The 13236-nt window shown below is 40.1% G+C and overlaps 1 protein-coding gene across 1 annotated transcript in view; it reads right to left on the bottom strand.

Moving 5' to 3' along the window:
- Positions 1-2264: 2264 nt before the first annotated feature.
- Positions 2265-13236, bottom strand: part of LOC138673068 (amine oxidase [flavin-containing] B-like) — a 151073-nt gene continuing 140101 nt past the window's right edge. Inside the window, exons 14-15 of the mRNA XM_069761649.1 lie at positions 5997-6059; positions 2265-3094 (exon numbers count right to left, since the gene is read on the bottom strand). Of these exons, the coding sequence (XP_069617750.1) occupies positions 2927-3094; positions 5997-6059 (231 nt within the window). The 3' untranslated portion in view covers positions 2265-2926. The remainder of the gene's footprint in view (positions 3095-5996; positions 6060-13236) is intronic.

Below are 13236 nucleotides of genomic sequence, written 5' to 3'. Positions count from 1 at the left end.
GTAAGTGGGGTCTCCAACCTCATCATCATCACACTGTGTGTTCTCACACCCGTCATCCTCAGAGCCAACCTCTTCCTGCCCTGTCCAGTCAGGTATCTCAGTCTCATCATCATCATCATCTTCCTCATTGTCTCCACCAGCAGGAGTTACAGTTTAGGAACGAGGGTCTACATTATGCTCAGAACCTGCTTCATCTGGGCATGGATCCGACTCACAAAGATTCTGGTCATCAGTGCAGATCATTTCCTCGTCTGGATTCACAGAAGCTCTGGAGCAGACCTCTGATTCCCAGGCTATAGTATGAGTAAACAGCTCTGCAGACTCAACCATCTGTGTTACTCCATACTCAGACGGGCAGCTGGAGACTTGGGAGCTGTGAGGAAGAAAGTGCGATTGGGGTGATACCTCTGAGGACTGGAGTATTTGTGATGTTGAAGTTGAGGTGGAGAAGAGCCCACTTGAACGAGCACTTGATATCCGTTCAATCACCTGCTGTTTTTGTGCCTCATCTGGAATTTGTAGCGATGCTCGTAGCGATGGTAGTAAAAAAGGGATCATATCAGATTGTCCACGAAAAGAAGTAGACATCTTACTTTGGCTGGAAGATGGTCTTTATTCTGCCGATGTTACTGTTGCTTTACCACATACCCCACGGACACAACCGTTTTTTCCCTTTCCAACACGCCTATTCCCCTTTCTACCAGCAGTAGACCTTTTGCCACTCATTTTGGTGCTTTACTAATTGGCAACTCTGTAGTTGTTGGCACAAAAAACGATGGATGGAAACCGAGCAGAGCTGAGTGGCCAAACTGTGGTACTAGGCCCAAAATAATTTACTGGGTTAGATGCAGTAAAAATTTAGATACACAGGCGGTGTAGCTATCTTCACAGGCGGGCTACTCTGCTGACGTGCAGACACTGCTACTAAGCCCAAAATGATTTACTGGGTTAGATGCAGTAAAAATTTAGATACACAGGCGGTGTACCTAGCTTCACAGGAGGGCTACTCAGATGACTACCAGACAATGTTAATAGCCCAAAAGGATTCTATGAGCTAGATTACACCAAATGCTGCGACAAACACTTGCACAACACTGGCACAGACCTGCCTGGCAAAAAGTGCTCTGAACTGCTGTAGCCTACCCTGAAAAGGGCTGATATTTCAACTAGTCTCGACTCCCGACTCCCTAAACCTATCTCTATCTAACAGAAAATTTGCTCGCAAAAAAGACTCTTAGACTGTATAGCGCCCGCAGCAGCAGTGGTGCCATCTAACACTAAGCTGCAGCAGTGAGCAAATGGTGGCGACGGGGTAAATGGCTGGTTCTTATAGGGCAAGGACATGTGACATACACAGCCAATGACACATGCCCTTGCTTGTGTGCATCACATGCACATTGCTGTGTGTGTGTGTGCACTGCTGATTGGCTGAGAGACTGCACCGCCCCACTGTAAATGTGGGAAAGAAAAAAAAAATGGAGATCGGCATTATTTCAGCACAGATGTATCCTCCACCCACTATACAATGAAACAGTCTATTAACATTGATAAACAGTTTTAATGTGAAAATCAAATTAGGCTTTTGGGGAATGAACAGCTATTGAACAGAAACTCGAACAGCCGAATTTAAAAAAAATTGTTTGATTTTGTCGAACAACTCGAACACTGCCCCAAACAGCTCGAATCTGAAATTGGCGAACAGTTCGACTCGAACACCACTCATCTCTACTGCCTGCCTAACGCTGCAATCTATGTACCCTCGAATCTCAGCAGCAGCTCTCCCTACACTAGCTGAGTCCGGAGCAGAATACGGTGAGCAGGGCGGCACCAGGTCTCTTATAGACCTGATAACGCTGTACGGCCAGCCAATCACTGCAATACCACAAAAAAGATGGCTGTGTTACTACAGTGCCTGGCAGACAATCCATGCGTGCTGATACCCCAGTGAAAATAAAGATATTAGAAAATGTAAAAAATACACATATTTGGTATTGCCACGAAAAGTCTGATCTATTAAAATATAAAAATAATTAACTCGATTGATAAATACCGTAAACGGAAAAAAATCAAGAACACCAAAATTAAATTTTTTGTTCACAGCAATTCCACATAAAAATGCTGTACCAAGTGATCAAAAAGTCACATCTATCCCAAAATGGTACTAATAAAAATGTTGTCTCACTCAGCAAAAGGTAAGTTGTCAGACAGCTCCACTGGACAAAAAATAAAAATGTTACGAGTCTCAGAAAATGATGACACAACTCTAAAGATTTTTGTTTACTAATTTCACTATTTTTTTTCACCACTATAATAATAAAAAACTGGACATGTTTGGCATCACCGTAATTGAGTGTGATGAGGAGAATCATATTACACGGTCATTTTCGCCACAAAATGTAAACTGTAAAAACAATTCCCAAAAAACAATGTCTGAATTGTGTTTTTTCACAATTTCACCTCACTTAGAATTTTTTTCCCATTTTCGAGTATACTTTGTGGTAAACTGAATGGTATCATTCAAAAGTACAACTCGTCCCACACAAAAAATCCCTGATGTCTATTTGGACATAAAAATTAAAAAGTTATGGCTCTGAGATGAAGGAAAGGAAAAAGACGAAAATGAAAAAATGAAATTGGGCTGCGGCGTGAAGGTAATAACCATGCTCACATAATATAGTAGAAAAACAATGGTTTTGACTGCAGTGAAAAACAAATGTAAGATTTTGGTCAAAGTTTTTTTTACAGAAGTAATAGATAAAATAATTGTAGTGATGAAATGTGTTTATTATAATACAGTATTTAATCATGTAGCCACTACAATACTCTGTGATAAAATCTCCAATGCTAAATAGAGGAGTAACGCGCCATGCCTGCCAGCTTTAGTTTAGATTCTCATGTCACAGTAAATAAACATTTTTATATCAAGTTAAGATCTAAAATTGAAGTTAAAGCTTAGATATCCCTTCTTGATGGCTAGAATTCCAGTTGCAGCTGTTGCTAAGAAGGTGGTACAGCCAATGAATCTAAGGAAACCTTGAGCAGAAGGCAAGTTTCGCTCCAAAAATGTTGTAGAAATTGGCAGAGCTGGAACATCCTATAGTGAGGAAATATAATTAGAAAGTTGCTCATTAAATTAGTTCCAAATGATTATATATGTCTTTTAGGATATGTTTGTCAATGTTTAAATTATTAGATAACATTGGTCCTGATAATGAAGTAGCAAGTATATAGCCATATAGCCAAATGAAAAGAATATAATATTAACCCCTTACCCCGACATCGGCCGTACACATTAGCGTGTTAAATGCCACTGTCAATCTCTGACAGTGGCTTTAACACTATATCAGCTTAGGGTCGCGTTACTCTATGCGCTCATCGGCACACCTGTGACTTGATCATGGGGTACCGATGGGTTGCTAATCATCCAGGAATCTATTATTGAAGACCTCTGTTCTTGTCATTATAGAGCTCCCTTGAAACCATGACTGTGGTCGGGCTTCAAAGTAGACCTTGATTTTTACTATATGCAGTAATATTGTGGGAGACTAATAAATACATTCAAAAGTAAAAAAGAAGATCTTAAAAAATATGAAAAAATGCATAAAATAAACGTTCAAATCACCCCTCTTTTCCCAAATTAAGAATAAAGTTAACAATAAAATACACATATGTAGTATCAACCAAAAAAGTCTGATCTATCAAAATAAAAAATTAAACAGCATGATTTGAAAAAAGAAAGAAATTTGAAACCGCTATTGCATTGGTCACTGCAATATTACAAAAAATGCTGTAACAAGTGTTCAAAACATATTTCTCCCAAAATGGTGTCAATAAAAACGTTAACTCCCCCCACAAAAAATAAGCCCTACTACAGCTCCATTGACCAAAAAATGAAAACGTTACGGTACGCAGAAAATGGCAACACAATCCAAAACATTTTTTTAAACTTCTGATTTTTTATTTACTAAAATAATAAAAACTGGACTTGTTTGGCTTCCGCATAATTGTACTAATGAGGAGAATCATATTGGCGGATCATTTGGAATTTTTTTCTGGTTCTCCAGTACACTGTGTGTTAAAATGAATGGTGTCATTCAATGGTACAACTCAACGGTGACGTCACCGCTGTGCTCTGCTTTACGGCCGGCGCTGACACAGTCAGTGCGGGAAGCTGATGCCGGGGGACGTGACAGACATCGGAATGTGAGTATGTACTGTTTTTTTTTTTACTTTTACAATGGTAACCAGGGTAAATATCGGGTTACTAAGCGCGGCCCTGCGCTTAGTAACCCGATATTTACCCTGGTTACCAGTAAACACATCGCTGGATCGGCGTCACACACGCCAATCCAGCGATGACAGCGGGTGATCAGCGACCAAAAAAAGGTCCTGATCATTCCCCAGCGACCAACGATCTCCCAGCAGGGGCCTGATCGTTGGTCGCTGTTACACATAACGAGATCGTTAGCGGGATCGTTGCCACGTCACAAAAATATCGTTGCAACGATATCGTTAATGAAATCGTTATGTGTGAAGGTACCTTTTGTCTATTTATGCCATCCCAGAGAGACTTGATGCACTTGAGATAAGTGCTTTTTGGTGACAGATTATCACATCCAGGACTCCTTGTTCTTTTTTGCCCTGAAGATCTTACTTACACCTTTTGTATGTTTGGGTCATTGTCCTGCTGCAGAATAAATTTGGAATCAATCAGATGCCTCCCTGATGATATTGTGTAATGGAAAAGTATTTTGCAACACAAAGAAATGGGCAACATTGAGGACATTTGACGAAGTGGTTGGCCACACAAACTTAGTACAGCATATGAAAGAAACATCATGGCTGCAACTAGTGGGTTCCATCTACATCAATCTGGTGTTCAGAGTAGTCAGGCTAAAAGTGCTGACAAAAACGATACCTTTCACAAACAAACATAATCAAGTGACTCAACTATGTTAAGAAATCATAGGGAATGGTGTGCATAAAAATTGTAGCAGGTGGTCTGAACTGACGAGTCAAAATGTGCAATATTTGTCTGTAACAGAAGGCAGTTTATTCGCCTAAAGGCTGCATAATAGTACAATAATGAGTGTCTGCAGGCAAAAGTGAGAAATGGTAGAGGTTCCTTGCTAGTTTAGAGCTAGATTTCAGTAAATGGAGTTGGGGATTTAGTCAGGATTAAGGGTGTCCTCAATGCTGAGAAATACAGTAAGATACTTATCCATCATGCAATATCATGAGGAAGGTGTCTGATGGAGCTCAAAATGTATCCTGCAGTAGGACAACAGACAAAAACATAGATCAAATGTCATTAAAAACTATTTTTAGAATTAAGAAGAGCAATGAATCTAGAAGTGATGATATGACACATACAGAGTTCTCATCTTAACATCATTGAGTCTGCATGGGATTACATGAAGAGACGCAAGATCTGTAGTTACTAGATCTCCAAGATGTCTGGAACAACCTCCCTGCCAAATGCCTAAATATTAATTTTCGCTAGATTTCTTATTTGTTCATTCATTTTTTTGTTTAATTAATAAAAATAAACTATGAGCACTTCTATTTTTAAAGCATTTTACTTGCCTCAAAGTTAGTTTTTCACAGTACTACTGTATATATTGAAGAGAGTAATCATACTGAATCACGTAGAAAGGAAATGATTTATAACAAAATCAATACTACAAAATAACATACATTTAGAGCTTCTTTTCTGTTATACCATTGATTAAATACTCCCTTAAGCATTAGAGATGCGTAAAATCATGTTTTATGTTTTACTGGTATCCCTAGAATGAGAATATATCCACAGCGAAGATAAATGTTAGATCCAATGAAAATACTGTAACTATTGTGTACTTATTGCAAGAGCAATTGGAAGGTAGTAAACCCCTTTAGAATGATTATAAATAGGTAAACAATGAATTTATCTGTTTATCTATCATTTTGTCATGCAATATAGAGTAAATTCTTGGTTTTCTTGTTGTTATACATACCACAGATTCTGGCTCTGGGACCCATATCTGGTTCTCTCTCATTAGTCCCATCCTGCACATAATCTGCAAGGACACATTATATGAGACTAAAATTCTGTATCAATTATCTTAGTTTGAAATCAAGAATCTAGTTAATCAACATGTTTTAAAATAAATCAAGTATTTTACCTGATCTAGTTATAAATAAGTTCAGAAAAAAGTAGAAATCTTAGTCACAGGCATAAATAATACAAAATTAGGCATTGTAGTAAATGTATTTATGATGCCTAACAAGACTCTTTACTGTTAGCAAAGCAAAAGCAGAATTTGTATTGAGATAACACCACCCTTTCTGAAAAACAGAATGCACTAAAGTGAAACATACAGTATTAAATTGGGAGACCATACATATCAACAACTGATTAACATTAATATTTACTGTGAGATGGTAAATTTTTATGTCCTTGTAATCCATAAAATATTTGTCAGGCCCAATGGCTTGCAAAATAATTCACAACCAAACCCCCCCCCCCCCCCCCCCCCTTGGAGTTTTTTGTGTTTTGCTACCTCCTAACCTGGAATTCCATTGTTTTTTTTCAAAGTTTCCATCAGTTCATGTAAAGAGCATGCCTACAACCGTGAACATTTAGGTTTTTTTTATTGTGGAGCAAACAACAAATAGGACAAAATAACTGAAAACTTCAGTATGCATAACTATTAGTGATGAGTGAATAAATTCAGCACTATTCGTTACTTGCACGAATTGTACGGTATTCGGGCTATTCGTTACTCGGCGAGTAATTAGGTATTCACTTTGGTATATTTGAGTGACCCGTCCAGCATTTTTGTCGCTTTATTTGCAGTCAATGAACATGCTGGGCTGGCTTGCCAATCACAGTAATGCTAGCACCATCTTTGGTGTGGCATTACTGTAATTGGCTGGCCTTCCAATGTCGTAGGGACTATTTAAAGGCTGCATGTGCCATCTTGTGCACATTGCAGCCGGAAACAGCATAGGGAGAGCATAGTTTGAGCTTAGCGACAGTGAGAGTAGTGTAGGGAGAGTGATAGGAAGTTATAGTGAGCATTTATTCATTCCAAAAAGCTCTTTTAAGAGCTGAAGATTGTGAACAAATTAGATTACTTGTTTATTAGGTGGGGATTTCAGTTGTTGCAAGAGATTTAATTTGAGGGAGGGAGGGTGGTTGAAAGAAAGACATCTGAATGAGTGTTCTGATCATTGCAAGTACATGCTGCAGTTCTCTGCTATTTTACACTGTGTTGCATAGTAGCTATATTAGGAACAGACTGTGGGATTAGGGTGAAATAGGGAAGGTTTCATCCACTATCATAACATACAAATCATCAATTTGTAGTGGGATATAAATATTCGGTAGTAACAGCATAAGTAAAACCATTTTTGGGAGCTACATAATATTCATGTCTAGCAGCCTATTTTTTTTAACACAAAATAATACTTGTGGCTAGAAGGTTGGAGGAGTGTTTAAACTAGGGATTGGGGGAGGGAGGGTATTCATTTTATAGGAGGGGAAGATAGTGCAGATAGAGACATGGGCACAAATAAGGAAGATGGGGGTAGCGGTGGCATGGGGGTGTGGTTAGAACAGTTAATAATTTAAGAAAGAATAGAGGTACAGAGAGGAACATCAAGTGCATGTATACTAATGCCAGAAGCCTTGCCAACAAAATGGACGAATTAGAATTAATGTTGTTGGAGCATAATTATGACAAGGTGGGGATATCTGAAACGTGGCTGGATGAGAGCCATCTCTGGGCTGTTAACTTGCAGGGTTATAGTCTGTTCAGAAATGACCGAATGGATAGGCGAGGGAGAGGGGTGTGTCTATATGTAAAATCGTCCTTAAAACTCATCCAGCGTGATAATATAGGTGAATCTAAGGAAAATGTAGAGTCCCTGTGGGTGGAGATAAGGGGAGGGGGAAAAATAATAAATTACTGATAGGGGTTTGTTATAAATCTCCAAAAATAATGGAAGCAATGGAGAATATCCTCGTAATGCAAATAGATGAAGCTGCGACTCAAGGGGAAGTCATTATTATGGGGGACTTCAACTACCCTGAAATAGATTGGGGAACGGAAATCTGCAGTTCCAGGAAAGGTAATCGGTGTCTGACAACTATGAGAGACAATTACCTTTCACAACTGGTTCAGGACCCAACAAGAAGGGGGGCACTGCTAGACCTAATATTAACCAACAGGCCAGACCGCATAGCAAATATAAGGGTTGGGGGTCACTTGGGGAATAGTGATCACAAAATAATAAGTTTTCATGTATCCTTTAATAAGATGTGTAATAGAGGGGTTACAAGGACACTAAGCTTCAGGAGGGCAAATTTCCAATGGATGAGAGATGATCTTGGTGCAATTAACTGGGACGATATCCTGAGACATAAAAATACACAAAGAAAATGGGAGACTTTTATTAGCATCCTGGATAGGACCTGTGCACAGTATATACCGTATGGGAATAAACATACTAGAAATAGGAGGAAACCAATATGGCTAAATCTAGCTGTAAGGGGCGCAATAAGTGACAAAAAGAAAGCATTTAGAGAATTAAAGGAAGTAGGTAGTGATGAGGCATTAAATAAATACAAAAAATTAAATAAATTCTGTAAAAAGCAAATCAAGGCAGCAAAGATTGAGACAGAGAGACTCATTGCCAGGGAGAGTAAAAATTACCCCAAAATATTCTTTAACTATGTAAATAGCAAGAAACTAAAAAATGATAGTGTTGGCCCCCTTAAAAATAGTCTGGGTGAAATGGTGGATGAGGATGAGGAAAAAGCCAAGCCATCAGTATTTACAAAAGAAAATCCCATGGCAGACAAAATGACTAGTGATAGAAATTCACCATTAAATGTCACCTGCTTAACCCAGCAGGAAGTGCGGCGGCGTCTAAAAATCACTAAAATTGACAAATCTCCGGGCCCGGATGGGATACACCCTCGAGTACTACAGGAACTAAGTACAGTCATTGATAGACCATTATTTTTAATCTTTAAAGACTCCATAATAACAGGGTCTGTACCACAGGACTGGCGTATAGCAAATGTGGTGACAATATTCAAAAAAGGGACAAAAACTGAACTCGGTAATTATAGGCCAGTAAGCTTAACCTCTACTGTGGGTAAAATCCTGGAGGGCATTCTAAGGGATGTTATACTGGAGTATCTGAAGAGGAATAACCTCATGACCCAGTATTAGCACGGGTTTACTAAGGACCATTCATGTCAGACTAATCTGATCAGCTTCTATGAAGAGGTAAGTTCCGGACTGGACCAAGAGAACCCAGTGGACGTAGTGTATATGGACTTTTCAAAAGCTTTTGATACGGTGCCACACAAAAGGTTGATACATAAAATGAGAATAATGGGGATAGGGGAAAATATGTGTAAGTGGGTTAAGAGCTGGCTCAGGGATAGGAAACAAAGGGTGGTTATTAATGGAGCACACTTGGACTGGGTCGCGGTTAGCAGTGGGGTACCACAGGGTCAGTATTGGGCCATTTTCTTTTTAACATATTTATTAATGACCTTGTAGGGGGCATTCAGAGCAGAATTTCAATATTTGCAGATGACACTAAACTCTGCAGGGTAATCAATACAGAGGAGGACAATTTTATGTTACAGGATGATTTATGTAAACTAGAAGTTTGGGCTGATAAATGGCAAATGAGCTTTAATGGGGATAAATGTAAGGTCATGCACTTGGGTAGAAGTAATAAGATGTATAACTATGCGCTTAATTCTAAAACTCTGGGCAAAACCGTCAATGAAAAAGACCTGGGTGTATGGGTGGATGACAAACTCGTGTTCAGTGGCCAGTGTCAGGCAGCTGCTACAAATGCAAATAAAATAGTGGGATGCATTAAAAGAGGCATAGATGCACATGAAGAGAACATAATTTTACCTCTATACAAGTCACTAGTTCGACCAGACTTAGAATACTGTGCACAGTTCTGGTCTCCAGTGTATAAGAAAGACATAGCTGAACTAGAGCGGGTGCAGAGAAGAGCGACCAAGGTTATTAGAGGACTGGGGGTCTGCAATACCAAGATAGGTTATTATACTTGGGGCTATTTAGTTTGGAAAAACGAAGACTAAGGGGTGATCTTATTTTAATGTATAAATATATGAGGGGACAGTACAAGGACCTTTCTGATGATCTTTTTAAGCATAGACCTGAGAGAGGGACAAGGGGGCATCCTCTACGTCTGGAGGAAAGAAGGTTTAGGCATAATAACAGACGCGGGTTCTTTACTGTAAGAGCAGTGAGACTATGGAACTCTCTGCCGTATGATGTTTTAATGAGTGATTCATCACTTAAATTTAAGAGGGGATTGGATACCTTTCTTGAAAAGTATAATGCTGCAGGGTATATATACTAGATTCCGTGATAGGGTGTTGATCCAGGGAACTAGTATGATTGTCGTATGTGGAGTCGGGAAGGAATTTCTTTCCCCAAAGTGGAGCTTACTATTTGCCACATGGGTTTTTTTGCCTTCCTCTGGATCAACATGTTAGGGCATGTAAGGTTAGGCTATGGGTTGAACTAGATGGACTTAAAGTCTTCATTCAACCTTAATAACTATGTTACTATGTTACTATGTCAGGATATAGTAACATCCATTCTTTAATCTAATTGCTAAATAATATTCATCATCTATTGCTCAAATACTTAATATTTGTCTAGCAGTTGTGCGACTGGGGCAAAACCTCTTGAGCTTTGGAAATGTCACTATTTCCCATTAATTTCCCTGAGTCTGCTGTTGGCATGCCTTATAAAGGCAATTTAAAAAAATCCACCCCCCAAAAAAATATTTGTTTAAAAAATAGCATTTCTTTATCTAGTAGTTGTGCGACTGGCGCAATCTGGGTAGAGAAAATCTTACATGACAATTTAGCAGGGGCAATAATCTTCATTACTCCGAATTTGCAGTGTGTCAACAAGGCAATTGAAAAAAAATCATAATTTTCTATTGGTTTCAAAAATAGTGTATTTTTATTTAGCAATTGTGCGACTGGCGCAATCGAGGTCCAGATAATCTTATGTGACAATTTAGCATTACTCCTCTGTTGGGGTGTGTCGTGTCAGCCAGGCAATCGATAGGGCGTACAAGCTTCACTATTGGTGGACATTCCCCCTGAGTTGCACCTGGTGTGCATGGCCCTCCCCTGTAATCCTTGTGGGGGAAAAGAGCCAGTACCTCTGCCAACAGAGTAATCTTTTCATCAAGTCTTCCACAATGACCCTCTGGCATGCAGACACTGAAAATGTCCCATCTGCCTCCGACATGAGAGAAGCAAATTTCTCCTTGTACCGTGGGACAAGAAACGTGCACAGCCAGTATTTCATGATGAACAAAATGTCTTTCACGCAAGGGTCATGGGAAAGGCATCTGGACATCAGCTCTTCCATGTGTGGCAGAATACAAAGAGTCAAACGTTAGTTGTCCTCACCAGGAAGAACAACAACCTGCCAGATCCTGTCAGCACCGAAACACTGTCACGGCTGAACAGGGTGACTCACCCACACTACAGGAGGACCCGGGGTCAGATACCAAGGAAAACTCAGACAGACGGGACCTGCACAGCGTGCTGAGTATGGTAGAGAACAGGAGGACCTGCGCTCATGTGACCACAGGAGGTGGAGCTTAGCGTCCTGCTGCTGGAGATGGGTGTAAGTCTTTACAGGGAAACTAAAGTAAAGGAGAGGGGAACTCAGGTCGGACAGGCGGGGGTCATACACAGAGAGGGCGGCGCAGTACACAGGGGAAATCAGAAGAATAGTCAGGACGTAGCAATAGATCAGAAAAACCAGAACGGGCAGTAGACAGTACAAAAACAGCAGGCAGAAATCACAACAGCGACAGAACCAAATCAGAAACCAAACAGACAGACTAGTACTTGCACAAAGCAGAGGCACACCAGGGTCAGACACACTCAGCCAATGGTCAGAGTCTAAACGACAAGGACTGACCTCAGAGTGAGGCTATAAAAAGCCTCCCAGGACCCAGAAAGAGGCCATAAGAGTTAACCCTGCAACTACCTGACCCGAGAGCACAGTAAACCATGACACAACCATTCTCTCCTCCTCATGAGGCTTAGCCTCCTCCTCCTCTTCCTCCACTTTAGGCCATCCATGCTAGACAAGGAATAAACTGGGATTGGGATTCCCCTCTGTAGCCCAGACTAAAAACTTCTTTTTCTTCTCCTCCTCCTGTTCCTCGTCATCACCCAATGTGGCTTGAGTATATTGTGTGAGGCTGCACAGTGTGGATTCAGCCACTGGAAAATCTTGTGCCATAGCCACTTGCTCGGCATTCAAAGCTTCCTCTTTTCAATTCTGCAGCGAACGTTTTAATAGACAGATGAGCGAGAAGGTTACGCTGACAATAGCATCATCAGCATTCACCATCTTGGTGCAGCACTCAAAGTTTTGAAGAACCTCACAAATGTCATCGATCCACACCCAGTTGGCAGCTGTTATGTGTGTGGGCTGAGTGTTACTCTGACAGGTATTGAGAAGCTGGACTTCAGACACTGCTCTCTGCTGCTCTCTAAGTCTTGCCAATATATAAACCGCCTACCGTCTCAGCACAATTATCTAACTATCCCTATGTTGCGAATTCAAAATATTTTTCATAACCAGCATCCTTGTATCTTGTTCTCACACACTTTATGCATTTAATAGCCCTCTGTGTCTGTGCTTTTACACATACTGGTTTGTAACCGGTTCATGCAGCATTACATGAATACCCGATTTCTTATATTATGGCTGGTCAGAACACTGAAAGCAATTGTTACCATCCACTTTTCGTGTCTTCCCTATTTCCTTATACATTGCAAGCTTGCGAGCAGGGCCCTCATTCCTCTTGATATCTGTTGTTTATGTGATTATTGTTATTCTGTAATGTCTTTTATTGTCTGTACAAATTCCCGCTAAAATGTAGAGTGTTGCGGAATATGTTGGGGATATAGAAATAAAATTATTATGATTTACTATTATTATTACTATTAAAGGTCATATTATAGCGTGTGGGCAGCTCACAAATCAGTCGTGACAAGGCAAATTAAAGTGCTGCTGCAGCAAAGCTAGTCCCACGAAAGCTTGAGATGACTTTCGCAAATGTGTGCTGACACACCGTACCTTGGCAAATATCTCTAGCATGTCAGGGTATGTTTTTAAAAAACGCTATACAACCAATTTCAGCACA

This window comes from Ranitomeya imitator, chromosome 3 (genome assembly GCF_032444005.1).
Source record: "Ranitomeya imitator isolate aRanImi1 chromosome 3, aRanImi1.pri, whole genome shotgun sequence".
Lineage (NCBI taxonomy): Eukaryota > Metazoa > Chordata > Amphibia > Anura > Dendrobatidae > Ranitomeya > Ranitomeya imitator.
Note: the sequence above shows the minus strand (reverse complement) of the source record. Positions and strands in the feature narration are given on the sequence as shown.